This window comes from Lepeophtheirus salmonis, chromosome 3 (genome assembly GCF_016086655.4).
Source record: "Lepeophtheirus salmonis chromosome 3, UVic_Lsal_1.4, whole genome shotgun sequence".
Taxonomy (NCBI): Eukaryota; Metazoa; Arthropoda; class Copepoda; order Siphonostomatoida; family Caligidae; genus Lepeophtheirus; species Lepeophtheirus salmonis.
In genome coordinates this window covers 20,083,081-20,107,300 of record NC_052133.2, presented here as the reverse complement: position 1 = coordinate 20,107,300, position 24,220 = coordinate 20,083,081, and the positions used below count along the sequence as shown (strand labels likewise).

Below are 24,220 nucleotides of genomic sequence, written 5' to 3'. Positions count from 1 at the left end.
GATTTACAACTCAATAACAATGAATTTTAAATGAAGAGACAACATAACTTAACAAAAAAACGTTTAGCCTTTTTATAATATCATGATTTTTAATCAAATTTTTTTCTTTTTCAAAACAAAGATATACAAAAGATCATTTGTCTCGTAAATTAAACTCTTTCTTTTTTTGTCTGTAAACATGTGAGACGAATGTAACTTCACTCCAAATAAAGGCAACAGCTAAAAACCTGAGGGAGCTCAACCCTTTTGTGTTTTATATCATATTTATTGATTTACCTGTAAACCATAATCCACAACAGACAGTGGATGTTTTATTTTTCAGACTTTGTTTTCTGTATGTACTCATAGAATACCACACAAGTCGAGAAGGAGGGAAAATTAAACTTGAGACAAGTATTAATATCAAAAGAACGCGTATGAATTTGATTTTGGTTTAAGAAGGGCTATTCTTAATTAGGTATTATGAGGGGAACTGATGGTTTAATCAACTTCAAACATATACTTACACAGCGTGTTCTGTAGTTAAACATATATAGATAATCTACATACATATGTGGTCTGTCAACAAAGAAGGAAACATGAATATTTTTTCTCAAAATTGAGTCTAGATTACATATTTTGTATTCCTCTTCGAATTATTGTCCATTTTTATATAAAAATTATTCGAATTAATCCTTTAGAGGTACTGCAATTTATACTTTGAGTAGCAAAAATATATTATTAAGGTGGGTTATCACATTTTTCATGCGTGTAGAGGTAATTTTTATTTAGGACCTTTTCATATTATAACTTTCAAACCTCAACAATTATCCCCTTCAAAGTGAAGAGGTTCTGGGATTTAAAACATTTCTTGTTTGAGGCAAGATACTTAGAGACAAGGTGTATCACGGTATTACTTCGCTAACACAAAAAAAAACCTATGTATGCTTGTTGTCAGCTGTCGATTCCCTCGTCTTAATTTAACACTTATGGCTATTTCATAATTTATTCTTTTTGAAAAATGAACGAAGTAATAAATTATAATCTTGTTGATCCCTTGTCATATCTATCATATATTGGTCATCTTATCATTTCTATGAAGAAATTTTGGTTATCATACACAAATAAAAATGTATTGTTACACTTTTCAAATAATATTACTAATATACAGTATCGAATAAAATCCTAAGAAGGATTTCAATATTATGAAATATATTTATGTAATGCATTTTAAAAATTATAAGTAAATAATACAACAATGATGGTCTGGGAGGATGAAGAGATAAATATCTGTTGGTATGATTTACTTATTTGGCTAACTACCAGATGATTTTGTGCCTAATTTCTCTTTCTTTTTGGAGAGAAGGTTGCATTATATAATAAATGTAACGACGTGATATCCGTCATCATCTTTTCAGACAGGTTTGACGCAAGGAAGATCATTTTTTTTATCTTCATCCCTCTGTAAAATGTCCGATAGGAGGAAATATATGTGTATGTAGTTATCTTTTTTTGTATGTTTTATACTTATTACGTCACAAAATTGGGCGTGATTTTCTTCATGGAAACGGTCTCTCTAATTTACCTTGTCTATCGATATCTTGGTTTAGAGGAGAGTAAAGGACTCTAGGGAAAGAGCCATTAAGGGAAAAATAAACAATTCAATCTAAAATCCAGGAAAACTATGTTCCTAACATCGACCAATTATATCGTGTTATTGTTGTGACGTAATCACTCTTATTCTCCTCTTTTCACTATGTGGGAGACGGCTTGTTCAAACTGGCTGCGTACCTGGAGGAACATTTAGTAGCTTCTAATTTTAAGCCAATCAGAATTGTTAACTACTAAATCCTACATTCCTTTCTTTGTGTGTCCACTCTTTGCCTAGAGTCCTTTAGGGGAAAGAAAATGCCACTTTTGTAATTTTCGAAAATATAATTTATTATGACATTTTCACTCCTACAAAAAAAACATATTTTATATCATAGAACCTCTTTATATTATAGGGAAGAATTGTTTATATCTCAAGATTATAATATGCAAAGTTTAAGAAGAAAAAATGGCTATTGGTCCCTTCCAAAATGATACCCCTACATTATCTGCGTACATGAACGTTAAATGTGGTTACGCACTTTTACGATGAAAGAGTTAGAAATTCAAAGGGACAATATTAGGCCCAATTTATGAATCATAAATCAAATGAATATCTTAAACTATAGGAAACATTATTGAGTATCCCAACAAATTTGAATACCTAGCCAATACTTGAGGAAAACATGTCAATGAAATATTGGACCTTACGTATATATTATGTTTGATGTAAAAAAAAAAAAGGCATTTTTTCCTTTTCATCCCTTTTACTCAAGATTTTTTTTTTGTTAACTTACCACATATGTATTAAACTTACTTAAAGTGTATCTTATACAAAAATATCTGCTAAAACTCTTGTAAGAATTTAATTCTTATATTTGATTCATACAGCGTTTTTACATGATATCCTCATTTTGGAAATTGACCACCTTTTGCAGAAACCAAACTGTATACGAATACGATATCTTCCTTTTATATCACAAAAGTTTTACATTTTTAGAAACCATTCGCTCAAATTTCTTATAGATTTCTTTTACAAACTATTTCAACACCTATGCTTCCAACATGGGCCGCTTTTGGTTTATTATTTTGGTTGATGTTTCTACTTTTTTTCTCCTAATCAGTGTTTGGAACGTTGATTGGTTAAATTAAAATACGTTCTTTTTAAGCTATGAACAATTCCTAACAATTATTGAATAATGATTCCATGGTTGAGACCAAGTGGTTAATACCAACTGATTTTGGAGCTTTTTTTTATAGGTTTCTTTTGGAGGAAAAGTGTATATGAATATTATCCCTTGCTCCTGTTTGATGAAGAAAAACATGTTAATTATTTTTAACACAATTTGGATGTCATAACTGGACTGACAAATATTTACATTTTATCTCTTGTCATAGTATAAAAAAAGTGTAATTATTTCCGCCAAGGAATTTGAATGGAAGTCATTTTTTTGTCTGTTTGTTTGTTAATTTTTTTTGTTTTTTTGTTCACCATCTTCTAATTAGATTAGTTTAAAATATCACTGTTTTTCTTCGATAGCAAGCTGTATAAAATGAAGGTATTTAGTTTTTTTTAAATAATAAAAGCCATCAAATAAACTTTTCCTGTGTTTTATCGCAATTTGTCTATTTTATTCCATCAATATATAGACTACGTATACATATTACTTCAACAGGGCGTCACTTTCCGTCTATTATACAATCTGTGACGTCAGTGAAAACGTTTTATATGTTTTGAATGGCTTCATTGTCGAATGCTGTACTTACATGATATATTAATGAATAAAAAATAAAATTACTGTTGAAATATGTTCCTACTTTTTATTAGGGGTGGGGAAGGTAATATCTGCAGGGAGGGTTGGCTTTAGAGACAGACAACATCTTTCCAGACATTAACCTCTAGTAACTTAAGTACCTACTCGAGACAAGACTACATATTATGGATAATTACGCTTTATTACGTATTTTCTTGAAGTTCTGCATACACATTGACCCTCGACTTAAGAAATAAGCTTTCCATAACACTTTTAGTCTTGCAACGTGACTTCACCAGTATTATAAACACAGGGTTCTCGACAGTGTCCGGTAAAATGATTGTGGTAAAAAAATTGTAGACAGAATCGTTGGGTAATATCGTTCTGTTTTAAAATTATGTTGAAAATAAAATTTAAAAAATCAGAAAAAACGTATTGTATCTTTATTAGGTCGGAAAACTTTCAAACTACCCTCGTATTTATCCTATACTTTTAAAATAAGCCGTATTTACCATTATAAATAATTCACTCAAATTAACTATTTCATAAAATATATAACTTGGTGCATGATTCCAAATGAATAATTGATTCCAGTTGATTTTATTCAACTCTAAATGTCAAGGAGTAAGATACTATCCAAAAAGAGTTGATCGGGATTTCATCATATATTCCTCTTTCCATGTTATCACCATCAAATACCTTTGAAATTTTAATTAATTATAATCCAATTGCTTTGTCTTAGGAATCATTTAATATTTTTTTGAACTGATTTCGGTTTGATATTATTTGTCTACTGATTCCATCAAAATATTCCATTCCAAAAACATCTGTCGATGGAATCCTCTTATTAGTTTGGGAAAAGCAGTTACTTTTTAAATTATGTTTGAATTAATTGGAAGGCTGCCTGGCTGGAAAATATCTAGTACTTCTCTAGAATGTATTATTTTCAATAACAAAAAAAATTAAATAAATTTCCTTCCAATTTAATTATTAATTTATTGAATCAAACATTTGTAGATATTGCTAATCGAAAAAAAGCTTCTATTAAATAGATATTTAACAATACACGCAGCTTGCTTCAAATTTAAACTTTTTTAGTTATTTCTTATCGAATAGATTGCTTTGACTTACGATGAGCTCGTCCATAAACGAATTAAACTCGTGTGTCAAGGTCTTTCTGTATTTGAAACATATTGTAAATAATATTTTTGTATAAATGAGATAAGGTCTTTCAACTTTGAAGGTTGTTCAGTTTGGTAAAATTTGGTTTTGAAACATATTTCAAATTCAATGTTAAGCAATGTCCCTTAAGTTTGGAAGTTGTTGAGCATGATATTTTATGACATAATTCAAGTATAATCAAAATTATCGAACCTAAGGCCTTAATTTTGTTTTGCGTAAAAAAATGTTGTAGAGATACAATGTTTGATTGAGGGTGTGATATTGGGTGAAAATAAGTGATATTTGAGAGTTTGAATAGGTATATTTAACAGATTATATAAGTTGGTAAACTAAAAAAAGATTTTATCAAAAATTAATGCACAAATATTGGCATGAAGATAAATATGAAATGACAGTTCGCCATTCACATGGTTCAATTTTTAACTCTTAAAGACAAATCTATATTAAAATAAACGTTAAACAACTAAAAAACTCGGAAAAAGTGAGTGAGAAGCTAACAGAGGTTTTAAGACTCAACTTTGACGACTGTATATCTAGTTCAAGCATAGAGAATGCTCTTATCCTGATATATACATTGAGAGTGTATTAAGCTCTATTAGTGGATAAGCACCTTGAAAGAAAATTTCATCAGATTTGTGAACGCCTTTTTAGCTAACCAAAAATTATGTAGCATAAAATTGTGTTTTTTTATTTATACTAGCAATATTAGCCAACATTGCCGGATTTATTAGGCGTCAAGGAAGAAAAAAACTTTTACATCAAAATATAAAAGATAATTACCCTAGAAATTATCAGTGGTACGCTCTGTTTTTCATGCGTACACTGACATGTAGATCCTCAATACTTAGAATTCGATGTTATCTCCTCAAGAATAAAAAAATAAAAATAAAATAACTAATGGATTATAGACATCAATACATACAGACAAACTCTTTTTATTGTCATATTATATAAATTAGTGCATTGCACCTTTTATGATCGTGTTAATTCATGAAAATGAACAAGTTCAAATTTTAGCCCAAGTTTTTGGTTTCAAAATGATTTTTTAAGCACTATAGAAAAAAAAACTAATAAGAAGAAATTCGCCAATGCCATAATCATTAAAGCCTTTTTATGCTTAAAGCAATAAACATATAACATTTTAAGTTTTAAAAGTACATTTTTAAGGTCATATAAAGGTCAACTTATTATATTTTTTTCTTTTAGCGTGTGTCCTAGGGTGACCTGTTAAATTCAATTTCTGTTATGTTTTGGGTTTGGGGAGAAATTATTTTTTTTTTTCTGGAGTCCTTAAAAAATAATTTTGGATCCGAAAAGTTGGGCTAAAATTGAATTTGATTTTAACACCCCCCTATTTCAATAACTCTAACTCTAAATGTGCAATGTTCTATTGATCTAATGTACTTCTTATTATATTAAATTTTTAAATTCCAAATAGTTCATCACATACACATCAGATATTGTTTTAAAGACTACTAATAGCTCTTACAAGTATTAATTGTTATTTTGACACATTAATATTTAATTAGATACGGAGTAATCATTAGTCAAAGTAAGCTGTTAAGTTAATTAATCCAAATATTTTATTAAGGCACATAAATAACCTTCCGTAGGCATCCATTAGTTGATATTATAAAATGGGATTAATGGGTTATAATGTATAAAAATTAGGGAATTGATAGTTGTCATAGGTACGTCATTGACGTCATTTTGTTGAGAATGAAAATTATTGTACAATAAATATTTGCTATAAATCATATTAAATATGACAAGGTCATAATTTTTTAATGATTACGTAATATCAAGTGAAGGGTGTAATTAACGATGTTTTTCTATATTCTTTATGGAAAGAAGATAAAAGACATACAATATTTCATCATTTCATTTTATATTTGTACAGTAAATTGAGTGTAAAATTATATGAATTAAAAAAATGTCATATAAATATCTAAATGTGTCTTTTATACAAAGAATCTTTTAACACTAAATAATAGTTTTACTGTTAATGGAACACTGTTAATAAATGTAACTTTGAAACAGAATAATTATATTTGTGGAACAATCATAAACGCCCTAATGAACGGAAAAGAAGACTTAATGAAAAATTGGATTTTTATTGATATTTCCATCATTTTTACTTCATAGAAAATTGTAAAAGAATATTGATATATAAAATTCATCCTTATGTCACGCCATTACCTTTATAGTACAAGGGTGTCAGCAGGGGCTGGACTAGAAGGGCTGCAACTCCCCCCTCCAAATTAAGGAATAGTATTTAACTAAAAAAATTAACATTATTATTCTATTGCTATATTTCCCAAAAAATTTAATTTTCTGTAAATAACTTTGAACTTTTGAAATGTTTCTCAAAAAAATTTAATATTTGAGATTTTTTTTCAAAATAATGATTTCCTGTTAATAACTTTGGATTTTTGAAATTTTTCTCCTAAAAATTTTATATTTCAATTTTTTGTGAACAGCTGTTGATTTTTTTTTTTAAATTCCACAAAAATTAATTTTTTAAATATTGCTATGGATTTTTGAAATTTTTCTCCAAGAAATTTAATATTTGAAATTTTATTTGTGGATTTTTTCCCCTAAATATTTACATTCTTCAGCCCAGCTGTGGATTTTTTCCCCTAAATATTTACATTCTTCAGCCCAGCTGTGGATTTTTGAAATTTTTACCAAATAATTTTAACGATAAAAAAAGTTTACACAAACTCAGGAAATTAGTGGAAGAGTTAGGTTCTGCAGAACACTCGATTTTGAGAGAGAGAGAGATGGGGATTATGACATATTGAATATTTGGTCCACACATATCTAACAAATTAAAACAATAGTCCATAATCGATACCAAACAAGTTATTTACTCATTTTTAGTTCGATATTAATGACCATTTGCATGTGTATTGGGGAGGTCATGCTCCTAAAACATTGAGGTCTGGTTATTTTTCTTCCGAAATCTTAAGGACGTATCCAAATGGGACACAAAAGTCGTCCAACATAATTTTTTTTTTAGTTAATGGCGTCATCATACAATTATCACCAATGTTTATAAGAACAAAAATACTTTCATTAGGCCTGAGTTAAGAATAACGTCAGATTATTACCCTGTATCAAATATAATTTAAAGATTTACATAGTTAATTTAAATGGGGCAGTTAATTTAATTAAGTTTTACCCTCCCCCCCCCCTCAAACTACAAAATATTACCCCACCTTGCGGTTTATATTTTTATAAACTAAGATACTTTACTATAATATTAGTAAAAAGAGTGTCTTTTAGAGAGTGTTCTAAAATTTGATGCATTTTTCAAGAAACAATCAAAATAACGAGATCGATTTTATGTTCTATTAAAGAACCGATTTATGACGTGAAGAAGAAATTGACGCTGTCGTAGTTGACCAAAACATTCAATTGCAGCAGTAATAAATAAGCATTTAAACAACATAGAGAGTGCTTCTAATATTTTTATTTTTTATGCCCACTGTATTTACATTTTTCTATTTGGAACTCGTCAGCTTTTATGGAAGTATAAGATTATTTCATACAAGATCTGGAGTGATTGATGCATGAAAATCTATCTTTTCCATCATTGTTTTGGTCAAATAACTTTCGGCTTCAAATTTTTTTTATACCTATGGTAAATATGGATATGTTTTGCATGTATGAATAAGAATTTCAATTTTATATCTTTCTACTTATGAGTAATAATAGAAAATATATTCATAAAGAAAGGGAACATAGCTATAAGATGTTAGAACAGGTTATTCTAATATCGATACTCCTATTAAAAAAAGTGCAGTAAAGTGAATTGTGACCAGGTCCTTAGATTTGGCATCTGATAGAATTAGATTACATTATGACATATATATTTTTTGGGAATGATATTGTGGCTATTTCATGAGAGGGGATCTGAAACGCAGATAAAAGGATTCATAACTTTAACTAATTAGTACATCAAGTAGATCAAAGGGCACCATTCGTAATTACTTATTTAACAATACGTTATTTCCCCAACACAATAAATGACTATATTTTTTATGCTGTAGATTTTTCTACTATTCGTGTCCTTAGTACTACTCTGAATGTTGATTCATCAAACTCAAATTAATTATCATATAACTGTGAACAAATCCCTACCATTAGAAATGTAACAGTCCCAGGTTTTGACGTTCAATCCGGTCCGTTCCTAATTGGATGCAAAAGCTATCCTATGGGACAATATTTGCTGAATTATATCGTAATAGAGGTAGGTATCAAACAATAACTGCATCATCAATCTATTTCAATCATCTTGAAAGTATAAACATTCAAGTTTTACAAGGAGAATCTAAATGAAGAATACTAGCTAAATATTTTCGTGCATGAAAGATACATAAAGTTTTACTCCAAAAATACAATTTGTAAACAAAAGTATTTTTTGTGATATTAGGAGAGATTGAGACTTGCACACAAGATTTGTACTATAATAATCAACTTGGAATGCTGTTCAAAAGTAATTTGACGACTCCTTGAAAATATTCAATGGCTTGTACTTGTCTGCAAAGATTTGAAACTTGACTTGAATTTGTCATATAACCCCTGAGTGTTAGTTACACCTTTAAAATTTATATAAATGTTGTCTTTTTGTCACCCATGATGACGTCATCATTGCAAGAGTGGTCCGGAAAATTATATTTTGTGGTGCGGGGATAATTTTTTCCCTCCGTACAAATTTGATCAAATGATCAAAAATGCCTTATATAATTTGCCTCCCTATGTAAACACATTCCTATTCCACTGGTTAACAGATATGGAAGTAGACAAGACTACCATTATGAGAGAGCAATCGTATAAGTTGGAATACTGCACATAATACCAATGGATATGAGCGTTGCCTACTTATATTAGTTAGTAAACAAAGAAATAGAGAGTCTTGCAGCAAAATAATACAATTCCCTGAATTATAATGTTATTTAACTTATAATATGGTTATAAAATTCTTCCCAGCATTCGCCATTTGTTTTAAACAACATACTGTCTCACAACTTATTGATTTTGGGACTTTTTTAAAAAGAGTACTTTATAATTCACAAAAATATATACCCAACATATATAACATCATGAATTACTGTAGAATGCGAAAATAAACATTCTCCCTGTCAGTGACTGGGTGCGGCGAAAAAATCTTTTCAATCTATAAATTTATCAAGATGTATTTCAGCAACTGGTTGTATTAGGGTGTGTCAATAATATAAAAATAACTAATATGATGTCTTGGCTACCCTAATCATTGATGTAGTCCCCCTTGGCAGCAATAATGGCTTCCAGGAGGCCACGGAAGGCCTTGTACCCATTGTCTATGTAGTCCTCAGACATGGCATCCCAGTGCTGATTAACGGAGATTAAGTTGTTGATATTTGGGTGACGGACGGTTCAGGCCTTGGACTCATAATGCACCCAAAAAGTGAAGTCCAATGGCTTGGTATCTGATGAGAAGGGGGCCACATTTTTTTTCGTCAGAAAGGCAATTTGTTCTCCAGCCACTTCTGGGTCTTTTTGGACGTGTATGCAGGTGCAACATTCTGTTGGAACACCAAGTTCATGTACGGGTTCATGTTGGAGATCCCCAACTGATTTGCAATCTCTGTTGGTTTCTTGACAGCGTCCAAAAGTGTGCGGACGGAAATTGTTGTTCACGTTCAGATGGCTTCTAAGCCACTTAGGAAGATTTAGTTTTTTTCTGTTTATTTTTAGTATTTGACTGGATCAACTTTACCGCATTCACAAAAACCGGGATTTATGTAGCAATAAACGAAGTGTAAAGATTTTTTTGCTGCACCCGGTATATCCTCCAATCCCATTTGTAGGGAGGGGTTGAGAACTACAAATAAAATAATGATCACATCTCTTTCTGTCTTATTAAAAGTGTATTCTAGGTAAAGCAACAAAAAACAAAAATCAAGGAAAAGTTTGTTTGTATTTTTTTTGTACATATTTTTATTAAGATATAATCGGCAGTTCCCAGCATAACCTTGGCCTTTCAAGACTCTTTCAAATCTTTGATGTTTTCTTAATCATATATTTTTTTTTAAACATGTAATTATGTCGTAGGTACCTTTGAATAAAAGTACATAGTATCTATGTACATGAGTGGAATTGAGGATGAGCCACCCATGGAATATTAAATACGTATGTTTATATGTTCATATATTTTTGCGTAGATTTGATTTATCACTCCTGTTTAGGATAGTTATATATGTGATGAACCAGCATAAAAACAATCTTGATCAAAAATCAAGGAAAGGAGAATATCCATATCTTTTTTTTTACTTTATACATACAACCAGTTGGGCCTGGAACATGGGGCCCATTGGCCTTCCCACTTTTGTTATCACAGTAAAAAAAAAAATCTTGTCTAAAATATCAATTTCCCCTGTTTTTAAAAGTATTCTTCCTCTTTCATATTTAGTTTCTTTTGATAAATTTTAAATCTTAAATTCCAAATAAAGTTTTCTGTCTCCTCAAAAAAAAAAAATATATATATAATATATGTCAAATTTAGTATTTATGTATAAAGAAACAAAAAACTTTAGTCAAAATTTGCCTTAAATGTCTAACAACCTCCCCCTTCCCCCAAAAAAAAAAAAACAACAACAACTGCAGAAGCTGATGATGTCACTATTATAGGGTGACCAATAAGTTTTAAGACAACTTTAACAGCCAAGAAAGGACACAAATATAGTTATTTTTTTAAACATCTTTTTACACCATTGCAGTAAACATGAAATTTCCTTCAAAATGAGTGCATGTTCATTCTACAAGGCTACCATTTGCAGCAACCACGGCTCTCAGGCGCTACGGAATTTTTTTTAAAGCTATACTGCTGGTTTCCTCCGACAACTTGTCATATTCAACACTATAGTTCCCTTCAAGTTTTCAATAGTTTTCGAAGGTGGTTTGTCACCACTCTTGCACAGATTTTGCAGTATGCAAAGGTGCTCCGTCCTGATGGAAATAAAAGCCCCTTCGTTGTGATGTCACTGGAATCAAGAAAGTACAAGGAACTGTAACATGTACAGATAGACACGTTGATTGACCTTCACACTCTCGGCAATGAAGATCAAGCGCATCTTCATTCTGCATAAGGTGACGCCCGGCCAGACCATTACTGGCTATTAGTCCCAAAAACGCTGCACTCATTCAGGGGAATGTCCTTGATACTCCGACCTAGCACCCGATCGTTGTGGCTGTTATAAGCCAACTTCAAGGTGAAGCTATTCTCGTGAATCCAAATGATTGAAACGTGATTCCAAGAATTGAGGAATTTCAGAATCACCTTCGCCTGGGTGCGCCTATTTGCCATTTTGACCTCACTGATAAGCTGCCACTTTTGTAGACAATACAGCTTAAACCTTAGGTATTCCCCGACTACCCAACGCATGGTTTCTCGAAACACACCACCCTCATAATACATTTTTCTCACGCAGTGCTTCTTTTTTCCGTTGATCTTCGATCTCATTTCCTCGGCCAACCTCGGAATCCTCAGCGAACACTCCTTGGCCTGTAATCGACAATCCTAGTCTCCTTTTACCACTTGACCGTATAGTCGATCGATGGTTTGTATACATTGATATCTTTCAGGATATTGTTAATGTCCCTAAAGCTCTTCCCTTCCGAAGGAAGCAAAATGATGGCGCGCTTCGAGTTCATGATGCCGTCGTTAGAGGCACAACTACACATTTTAGAAAAAAAATTGTTTTATACGAAACATATATGGAGTGAATCATATGCATTAAACATATTTAAAAAAGTATCAACCCTTCTGCAAGAAATATTAAGTCAAAGTTGTTGTCCTAAGACTTTTGGTCACACTGTCTATAATCCCCCACCCTCTTTTCCCTTGAAAATACATTCTAGCATGGGTACCAACAGCCCAATATTTCATAGTCATATTTGAGTCAATTATAAGATTTGCATTAAAAAGTTTGGGTGAGTTAAGATACCCAAGAATTTTATTTAATTTAAGATACATATGTATATTAGACCTGATATGGTCTTTAAATAAAATTTATTAATATTTTTTTTGCAACGATCAGTTTTGCCTACTTTGAGTGTCATTTACATTCCTCCAAGGGGATATAATCATGATTTGCTCATAGAAATCAATATGAATCAGTATGAAAACTCTCAATTTTGAGAAAAATCATTTTATCATGTTTTTTTGGTGACGGACAACATATGTGTGGCGATAAGATAAAAACACGCTGAGATACTTTTTCTCAATATTGCAACAGTATGATAAACGTATCTATTGTTGTGAGTATTATAATTGTTATTAATTCAAAAAAGTGATAAATTTCTTAGGAGCCATGGTTTTTAAGATTAACTGTACCTAATAGAAATTGGTTATATGGTAACACTGATCATAAAAATACGTCCTGACGTGAACATTATTTTTAAAGTAAAGTGTAGAAGTATTCATGTTCCAAGAATTAAAATTAGAAGAAAGGGATTAGCCGGTTAAGAACAAGCCTCACCAACTGAAATTGATTGTATTTGATGATATCAAAATTAAATTTAAATTTCTAATTCTACAGGATCAAATTGACTGAATTTGTATATAATATCTTCATATAAAAATTTAAACAAATATCATTCATATTAATAACTTGTTGGACAGTCTTTCAGTGGCTTAATGTTGTACTTGACTCTTTAAAAAATCCTCTTCGATTTTTTATTGAAGTTAAAAACTTATAATGAGTTTTTCTCATTCCATAAAAAAACCTGCTTACTTTTATGTAATCGCCATACATATACAAATATATAAACACATTTATACTTCATTTGTGTCATATTTCTAAATAGGTGGTCACTGCCACGCCTTGTTTAGAATATTGCAATCCCTTGACTCATTTTCTACTATGGTACGTTCTCTAGGATTTTTTTGTTTTTAATATTACTTTAAAATAAAATCAGGAAAAGTTGTTGGAAACTTAATAATTGAGAATGATACTTTATTTTTAGATAATAGCTGCATATATATTTATGTACTGAGGATAATTTAATCGTTTGAGTGACATAAACTTGATTCAGAGGGATTATAATTGTTCCTATTTATATAATGAAAGTAAATAAATGGCTTTAGAGAGACTATGACGCATCCAGAGACGGATTTGAATAATTAACATTCATACTTACTTTTGATTCATAAGTTGTTAGTACCTTGATTAGTTTAAGGGATTGGTAGCCTCCAAACATTTTGTATTTCCTTATAAATTTTATATTATTAATGGTTGTGTGACTGAATGGTTCATTTCATTTCTTTCCCGATAATTAAATTACTGTATCAACTAGTGTTGAGACCCTGTACAAGGCCAGTTTCCCCCCAATTTTTTCTACATCGGTATCGACAGATATTTGGGTCCATATCAAAAATACGAAATTGAGACCTTTGAATAAAACTTTCTTTTCTAAAATAAGGTTGCACGTAAAAACGATTTTTTATAAAGACCGAATTTTACTACAATACCGGTTCAGATCTAAGCTAGTACAAATATCAACTGTCTCAGACCGGACTAGTATTTCCAGCCCAAAATCCAATATTAAAAATCAACTATAAAATATGTCCACTTATTGATCAAGATTACTAGGGTGCTCAACTATTCTTTTTTTTCACGGATAGATCCTCTTTTTACAACCTCCCCTGGGGTGCCCTCAGGGGTTGGGATGGAGGGGTTATTAATGCATGGTCCGACGTATCAGGTACCAGAAAGTATTTCTCTGGAAGTTGAAGAAAATAAAAATAATTGAAAAAACAGGGGATAAATATTTTTTTTTCTTTAAAACAGAAAGGCAATTCTACCAAATTATGCAGCGGAGTTTTTCTATAAAACCAAGCCCCCCCCCCAAAAAAAAAAAAAAAAAAAAAAAAAATGCTATCCTGTGGACGCCCCTGGTCTTTGGGTATGTAGGGATTTTTTTATACATTCATGAAATCTCCAGTTTTATTAGTTTAATTAAGATCCAAAATATATTTGCAAAAACCACGACTTTAAAAATATAGTTCTTCTAGGAAAAATTGTGGGTTTTTTTGTCATCATATTGTGTCAACTGGAGTCGTATAAACCAAATTGATTCGAGTAATTAGAAAAGGAAAATAAAAAGAGAAAACATTCAGTTGGACTGGCCGTTTATTAATTTATGACAATGAAAGACTCTTATTGTGTACATTGATTGGGAAATCGTGCAATTCCCTACAAAACCTTTGTATACTCGTATATGCATAGTTTGTTACTCTGAAATTCGAAAAATTAGTATTAAAAACGGTAACTGACTAGAAAACTACTTTGGGACGGCACTTCGAAATTAAAATAAACATTAGATGAGGTTAAATGATAAAAATCAATCCGACACATTAAAAATATGAATCGACTTGGGTTAATCTGAATTTGAAAATTGACCGATCATATGAGTGGATCAAAAAATTATTGACTCAAGTCGAATTAAACTTAGTTCATAATATTTTGAATCGAGTCAGCACTATTTTGTTCTATATATTGTAAAATTAATCTTGTTTTTAACAATTTGTGAAATTGATTATATTTGTCTTAATTAATACACTTTTATCCAATCAGAGAATAGATCACATATCCTTCAAAAAATGAACTGATGTCATTTGTAATCACTGATCAGTAATTGATTTAATTAATACATTTCAAAATATTAAACCTCCGCCTAAAAACAATAGTGATAGGACTAAGTGTCCTTTTTTGGATTTCTAAATGTGGCCACTTTAATGAGTAATGATTATTTAATATGTGAAACAATTTCATCTTGCATTGATATCTCTCTATATTAATTAATAACTTATTTACATCCCTCTATAAAATCACAAAAATTACATAAAAGTACTTTTTTAATACTAAGAAAATATTTTCACAATTTGATTTGAAATACAAACACATCGCAAATAAGCCTAAAAATATGGGACCTCAAAATCTATTATTTTTATCCTTCAAATGAAAGCCTCTTACTTTGTGTACTCGGTTCCTGTAGACCAGATCCGAAAAGGAAGATGATCTTCTGTATATTGGTACTCTTTTAACGACCACAGATATTCTTCCAGGATCACCATCACCATGAGTGGCTTGGGAATGAATCAAGTTTATAATTAGGATACTCCAGGGAAAAAACTTCATAATGATAAATAATAATATATTCTATTTGGAAATCAACACTAGAGCTCTTTTGAAGATCATTCGACTCATTTCATTAATGGATCAATACTAGTTTCCCTCTCGGTTAGTCAGGAATTCCTCACTTCGGTAAGCGCGCAAGTCAAAATCTTTTTCACGGACTCTCCCATTTCTCCGCCCTGTTTACATTGCGTTCATTCCTTTAAATGCATTTGGTAATACGTCGAATTATATACATATTGGTTTCAACCATTCTACATATATGATATACCTACCAATGGATGGGATTCTTTATTTACCTATATACGAACATAGATTATTCATTTAAATATTTTAAATCTGCAAAAATTATAAGGAAAGGATCGAAAATTTCAAAAGAATGTTTTTCAATATACTCTGCTATTTATAAATGAAACAGAACTGAATGTATATATTTTCTAATATGGTTTTATCCAAATAATATTTATTAAACAATATATATATTTGTCACCTGTTGTGTTTGTACGATACCATTATTTTTGTACCGATTCTGGAACCACAATCTAGCTTAGAAATTTGAAGACTTATTTGATCAAAAATAATTTTCATTAAACGTATTTTATTATAAAATACATATTTTTTTGGGGAAATGATTATTAGCTTGAAAATATTGTGATGACGTCATCATTGGTCTAAAAAAAAAAGATAATATAATGATGATTTGAGTTTCGTTTTTAAATCAATTGAGTATATTACTGTTTTAAATGCATCAGTACTCCAGTACCACATATAAACTTGAATATTAAACAATTTTAGCTGTCAATTACCCTACTTTTCTTCCACTTAACTGTGTTCTGAACGTTGATTGATTGATTAAATTCTCAAAAAAAAATTTAAAAGCTTTGCTCCATGACTTTTTTGAAATAACATCCCTTTAGTGTTACATCAGCTACAAATCTTTGGGGGTTTTAAGTACACCCAATCCTGAGTTTACTCATTTTCTGAATTTACAACCTCGGAGTATTTTTTTTTCTTCGTATTTATTAACTTTTTTCTAATATATTGTAAATCAATGTAATGATAGGTAAATATAATTATATTACATCGTTAAACAGCTTCTTAAAACTTATTATATATATATATGAATTATTTACATTTTTAGTTATGAATATCACTAATCAAATATTCATCAAAATCCTAATTTCTTAATCTTTTATGCCTCAAAACATGGAGTTTGATTGAGTTACAGATCTAGAATTTATTTATGACCTCGTCTACTGTCAGTAATACCACTTAGTAAACTTTGTCATATCCGTTTACTTGTCAAAAAAACTAAGTTTAATAGATGATAAGATTTTTTTTAAAACCTTTATTTAGACAGAAAATAATTTATAAAAAATTATGATAATCTAAAATTTTCTGGTGAAGATGCATTTAGTAAAATATCATTCAACATGATAGTTTAAAATTTCTTCACCATATTAAGTCCTTCAAACATAAAATATTCATATATCTAAATTAAAAATATTAGCATCTAAAATCAATAAAATACAAACATAAAATATTATTTGCAATTTTGGTTTTAAGCCAATAACCAGGTCGGTTTTTTTTTTTTTTTTTTTTTTTTTTGCTCCTTCTAAAAAGTTTGGATATCTTCTGCAAAGTCCGAAAATGTTTTGATGCGTTTGATTAATGATATAAAAAGACCAGTCCCAAGTACCCTCGATCGCCCTAGGTATCTTCAACTCGAACGCTGCATATTTTGCCACCGCCGAAATGGAAATAGCACGAATATCCTACCTCTGCAACTACAGTTATATTCTTAGCTAGGTCACTTTTTACATAATAAAGTATTCCCTATCAACCTAGCTTTAGGAGTACTTTTTTTTTTTTTTTTGATGACATACTGAATAGAATTGTTGCTGTTATTATTTTAACTTTATTGTCCTCCAGACCCTTCAGATTTAAACTAATAAATGATCTCAGAATATGTAACTGTGGACATTCCAAAAAAGCGTGTCTAATGGTATTGAATAATTTACCACAATCTTTACATGGAGTGTTGAAAACAAAAAAATCCTGTGGCTATCTGAAATTGAGCTATGAATTTTTTCCCATCAGCAATTCGGGGAGTCGAAGACATAATCCTAGGCATCCAATTACTATATAGATTTAGTTCCCTAATCCATCCATCACACCTTGACGACGCAGATACCTCTTTTGAATTATAAAAAATCATTTTGAAATGCCAAGGAACGGGCACATTGTGTAGCTTGGCATGTCTAATGAGATGTTATATATCTTTCCCGGTAAAAAAAAACTTGAGAGAACACCAATATCATGTATTGTTAGCTGATTTTTTGTAAGTGCCTCCCATTCCAAAGACACAGGGCCACGTCAATTCTTAAAAAAAGGTTTCTTTCCATGATTCTTATGAATTATAAACACAGTCGTTCGACAATCGTAGGCTTGAGTCGCTTTCCAAGGAACACTTTGTTTTGCAGCAAGCATAGGGGAAAAGTCGTCGATATAGCTAGCCATTTATAAAATCAGTTCCAACTATAACATATTCATAGTATGGACTTGATGTTATCACATATATCCACTCCATGTTTGGATTCTTCGTTATATCAACAAAAACTTTCGAATACATTTTTGTGATTATGTCCTCAAAAGATTTGAGCCCAACGCTTAATCGATTTCTTGGTCTCTTTAAAGCAGGAATGTAATTCCGATGACCAATTTTTATTCTCCAATATGGCATCCTCCGCCAATATTGGTAAAGAGATAGCCTTATATAAAACATTTAGAATAACAAAAGTTTTATAAAGGTCTATTCTTTTTTTAAGGTTAAAATTGCGCCAGCCTTTGATAAAATTATTGACTCTCGTTTTTAGTTCCAGCCAATTTAACTCCGAGGGGCCGGAACCCACCCATTTAATGCCTAAACCAGTTATAATTTCTTTGGTAGAACAATTTGAAATATACTTTTTTGGTTACATTATACCAATAAATACTAGATATCTAGGGATGGTTCACTTTTGCACCAACTTGTCACGTGAATGAAGCAAGCTGGTTAAGAATATCAACATTAAAATTGATATATGAGCTAAAGTATCATTAACTATATCATGAAATTTGTGCCAAAATGTACATATTACTTATAACTTTGCAAAAAAACAAATGTTCAGATTTCACTATCGCCCCTAAAAGCGGATTAATATATGGCAAAAAAAAAAAAGAAAGTGAATCAACTAGACCTGATCCCCCCATACTTCTGGAATAATGCTCCATTCCATGCCCTAAGACAATGGGTTATAAACAGGGATTCGTGGAGCCCTTGTGCTCCGCGAGAGATTGCATCTATATTATAAAGCAAAGTTTCTCTGTGTGTCTGTCAATGCGTCATTTTTGAGCTTCCCCTTGATACCTTGTAACTGCATGACTACTTGATCTAATAAATTTCTCTGTGTCTCTGTCGACGCCTCATTTTTGAGCTTGCCCTGAATACCTTGTAACTGCGTGACTACTTGATCTAATAAATAAAAATGGAGTGTCTATAGCAAAAACTTAATGTTTCATATTGAAAAAAGCATTTGTTGAATCATATTTCTCTAAAAAAATTGACAAATAAATAAATTAAATTTATAATACTAATTGCATGGTTGCTAGATTTCATCCTTTCGGGAGCAGGGGGACTAGTCCCAAAAATTATGAATACCCCAATATAATTATTTAGATAGTTAAGTTTATTATGCATCTATTTATAAATATATTATAAGGATTTATATTGTGGGTAGAGGGGAGGGGCTCAATCCCCTCTCCAAAAGGTGCTAGAAACGCCATTAATCTTCAGTACTTTGTACATGAAACTATGGGACTGTTCCATGTACAAGAATAGCCTTTATTCAATAAAAACCTCACAGTATCTCAAATTTTCAATACTAAGAGGAAGTCAAATTCCTGTCGAACAATTCAAACGACTTCGTAGCAGCGTTTTCTTGTAATATAAACCTTGCATCGAGCATGGATTCTTACCTCTTGAACAGAGGTTATATTTTGATCCATGTTTGTTCGTCAATTGGTCACCCGGATTACGACAAAAGTTACTTATCGATTTTAATCAAACTTCGTACGTAGACTGTCTAAGATCACAGTAGCAGTCCATTAAATTTTGAGAGGTAATGGTCAAAGGTCCAGGTAATACACAATTTAAAAAATACATAATTGAACATACTATTGGTCAAATTGAGATACATAAATCAATTCGATTTTAGGCAGAGGTTTTGCACTCTACCAAATGCCCATTCAGCTCCCATACCATAGTGTTTTTAATCATAATTATCGCTTAAAGTCCTATTAAGTTTTGCCACGATAATAGCGCTATACATCTGCCAAACGTTAAACAGTCTAAATAGTCATTTAATTTACTATTATTATTTATTACTATAAGATCCTTTCATGTACGTGTATACATATTTAGTTAAATGTACAAAGTCCTTTAAAGCAGTTGTTCCCAAAGTAGGGGTCGTAAGACACATCGGCGAGGGTGTAGATATGATTTCCAAAAAATTATAGATTATGCTCCGCATAAATATAATTAGATACAACCCTTTTACCCCCAGAGCTAATCATCAATCGTCTGATATGGAAGATACATTTATCGAACTTTCATGTGACCAAACACTAGAACAGTTTTTGATTCTAAAACACTTGATGAATCCCGGATTTCTGTGATAAATGAGTACCCACTGCTTGCTAAAGACGTTTCAGATTTATTTATACTATTTGGCTGAATTTATTTACGTGAGAAGACCTTTTCCGTATTAAGTTACATCACAAATAAATACAAATTGCAGCTTAACGTGGAGGATGATCTTCTAGTTGTTGTGTACAAAATTAATCCTAGAATAGACCAGCTTTTCTCATTACAAAGTGCGCAATCCTCAAATTAGGACCTTGATTCGTTTATAAACCTATTTCCACATCTACAGCCTGTAGTGTTATTTATCTGTGAGTCTCAATTTTGAATTTATTTACCGCAAAAAGAGAATTGATAGTATATAAATGTTTCCAATTAGTACATATTAAATCGCTGACTTTATTTTTACAATATATTTGGGTTTTTTTAGTTGTAATTCTTATATATATTTTTCAACATAGGTAGAATAATTTTATTTATTCTTGATCAATATAGTCAAATAACTTATATTTTGTTCCTCCGGGCTGAACTTTATGGGAATTATATGGCATTTAAGTCGTCTATTTGCATAAAATACGCTCCCAATTTTAAATTAGTATCTCTATCAGAGGTTTAGGGGTCGCACATAGTGTAACCCCATATTTTAAGGTTTGAACTCAAACAAGTTTGGGAACCACTGCTCAAGAGAACAAAAATTAGTTTAAATATTTTTTTTTAATATATCAGACATATATTTCATCACTGATGAGTTCTATAGGGGCACTGCAATGTTATAAAATATTACAGAACTCATTAGTGATGAAAAGGTTGGGAATCACTTCTCTAAGACAACATCTTTATTATGTAAATAAGCTTTGATTGATTTTAAATAACTATGAAAAGATAAGGTTGGTTGATAGTCTTTATGTGACAAGTATCAATGTTTATCATCTATTTTTTTTTTTTTTTTTTTTTGTAAGATAATGAATATTTATTTATCTATTCATAAAGCATTATCCTCATTTATGCATTCTCATATGTACATCACATTAGTATGCAGAATAGTATCTATATTTCCTAAAACAAAATTTTATCAATTCATAAAGTAAAAGTTTCCATTTGTAAAATGTATGGGGATTGGATAAAATATTCTTTGAAGCACAATCAACAGAATCCCTTCTGTATCAAAAACCATTTATCAGTGATGGACAAGTTAACTTATATTTTAACTAGTTCAGTTAAAGTTAATTATTGTTTTATTTTTTTATAACTAGTCGAATTAAAGTTAATTTCGAGTTCTATGAAAATTATCAATTTAAGTTTAAGTTAATTTCGAGTTGTCTTTTTTTTGAACAAGTTAAGTTTAAGTTAATTAACTTTAGAGTAATTTAAGTTAAATTAACTCACCCAACCTTGGTTAAGTTCAAATCCATTTCAATATTAAAAAATGACTATTTAAGTTAGTCCATTGGGAGATTTATCAAGGTTTTATAATAAAGATTATTCTGTCAGTCTCTCACGCTGAAATTTCTCCACTTTCAATTGAACCATCAAGAAAAAAATACAAATTAAAGTTACTACTAAAATAGAAGTCAAAGCCAGATAAAATTTTAGATTTTTTAGCTTCTATCTAATTTTAAACTATATGTAATGCTTTAAAAATACCGGAGATAATATAAAAACAATATTGATAAAATGTCCTTTTTATCGATTTGATGTGGAATGACTCAATTGAAAAGTTTAATAAAACAGATATTGTCGTCACAATGTTTAACTAAATCATCGGATAACTAACGGTTACTTAAAGACAGTTTATTTAGTGTTTCAACTTAGAATAACAAAGTTAACTTAATTTTAAATAATTAAGTTAATCAAGCCAAGATGCAAATTAAGATGATGCAATTAAAAAAATTAATAACTTAAGTTAAAAGTGAATTTTGATAAATTAAAAATTAACTAGTTAAGTTGCACTAACTTGCCCAACTCTGCCATTTAGATATATAATTTTGCCATTTGTGGATTTTTATTTCCTTGAGTCTTATTATGCCATGTGACGAGTGCAATTATATTTTTAGTTGCAACATGAGATGTGTTTATTTTTTAAAGCTGTTGTCCTCAATCTTTTATTTTTGAAGAGAGAACATCTAAGTAAATAGTAACCACTAGTGCATACAAGACAAAAAGTAACACTAAGTATTTTCTGAGGAGTCTACACCCTTGATGTACTCTGACTAAAATTGAGGTAATCAAGAAAAATGGAGTGCAACCCACATAAATTATAAGGATAAGTGTCAGTCCTTGTTGAACTTGGACTAGAATTGAGGATCGACATCAGGGTAATTCCCTTACATATCCTTTCTATATAAGTGATGAGATTTGTGCCTATTTACTTATGCCATTGATGCTAGAAGCTAGTCAAATGAATTGTCATGATAGCTAAACTACTTTCCTTCCAAACACTCTTCAAATTGTGATGGTGATTCTTTTTTTTAACAAATAGGCAAGTCACAATTTTATGGCTATACCTATCATCCACATGTTTTTCTTTTTTTTTTGTCTTGCCTCCACAGAATTAATCATGGTTTCCAGATTTGCTTCTTTTGATAAATTAATCATAAACTCTATTGTTTAGCAAACCAAGTAACTTGACTTAATCCCCACTAATTATCTACTTAGTAAATCTAAATAGCTTATGTAATCACAAAAAACAGTGGTTATCCCATGTGGATAATAGAATTTTCAATATATTAATATAATTAATATTATCCTGAAAGTGGATTAACATTTGAATTGAATATTGTTAAGAAGTGAGCAAATTCTACTTACAAAAAACTAATCCAACAATTAGGATGAATTGGCCAGTTAACATATAATTTTGCATATTTTTGTTTCTTTTTTAAGAGGAAAGGTTGATACAATGAAGATTGTAATTTTTGGTCTATTAAATTCAAATGATTTATTTTATAGCTCTAAAATAGAAGTTTTCTTTCGAGATCTGGGGATCCCGTTTTCCTAGGACCTACACAAAATTTCGGTAAAAATTTACTTTCCTATCAGATCAAGATAACATAAAGTATTTGTGATTTTACTCTTCAATTTGTTGTTTTGAATCCAATGAGGATATCTGATTGATCGGAAGCATATTTGAGTCCAATACACGTACCCAATGATCCACTAAGTCCATATAAGTTATATTTTTGACTTATAAAGCTAACAAATATGAAGCTTGATCCTTTTTCACTATTGCAAACTCCTTATTTTTTTTGTGTTGATATTGTACATAACTCATTTCTTTATTTTTGTCTTTGGAATATCATTGAGGTATTTTCATATGCTTTGGAATTATTTGGTATGAATTTTACCTTTGAAACAACAAAGTACTTTTTTTGTATCCATACAATTTATATAAATTGGTAATTGTTAATTTTAATGAGCATTGAAAAAATACTTACAGAAAAAATCATTTCCTCTATGGCTCTCATATGGTTCTGGTAATCAGAGAGGGAACAGTTATTTAATTAACTTTATAGGTGATTTCAATCGAATTAGAGCAATGTCATCTCTAGGATTCCTTGTTTTCAAATTAAGATTAAGTTATTACTTAGTTGACAGTATTAATTTTTTGTATCATACATTTGGTGATGTTGCTAATCATAGGAAAGGATATATTAAATTGGTGTCTAACAATAAATGTTAGTATAAATATATTTAAAGAAAATTGAAGCTCTCAAATTTGGCCCTAATTAAAAGGGAAAGGAGACATATATATATATATATATATGCATGGTAGCTAACCTTCTGTATTTTCCTTGTTACCAACAGTTAATTATTATTTATAATTTAGATATTAGCATGAAAAATAATCTTTCTTC

At 30.3% G+C, this 24,220-nt stretch overlaps 1 protein-coding gene across 1 annotated transcript in view; it reads right to left on the bottom strand.

The window, feature by feature from the left end:
* LOC121114565 (uncharacterized) overlaps positions 1-15,781 on the bottom strand; it is a 38,023-nt gene extending 22,242 nt beyond the window's left edge. The window contains exon 1 of the mRNA XM_040708564.2: positions 15,527-15,781. Within this exon, the coding sequence (XP_040564498.1) occupies positions 15,527-15,691 (165 nt within the window). The 5' untranslated portion in view covers positions 15,692-15,781. The remainder of the gene's footprint in view (positions 1-15,526) is intronic.
* Between the last annotated feature and the right edge of the window lie 8,439 nt (positions 15,782-24,220).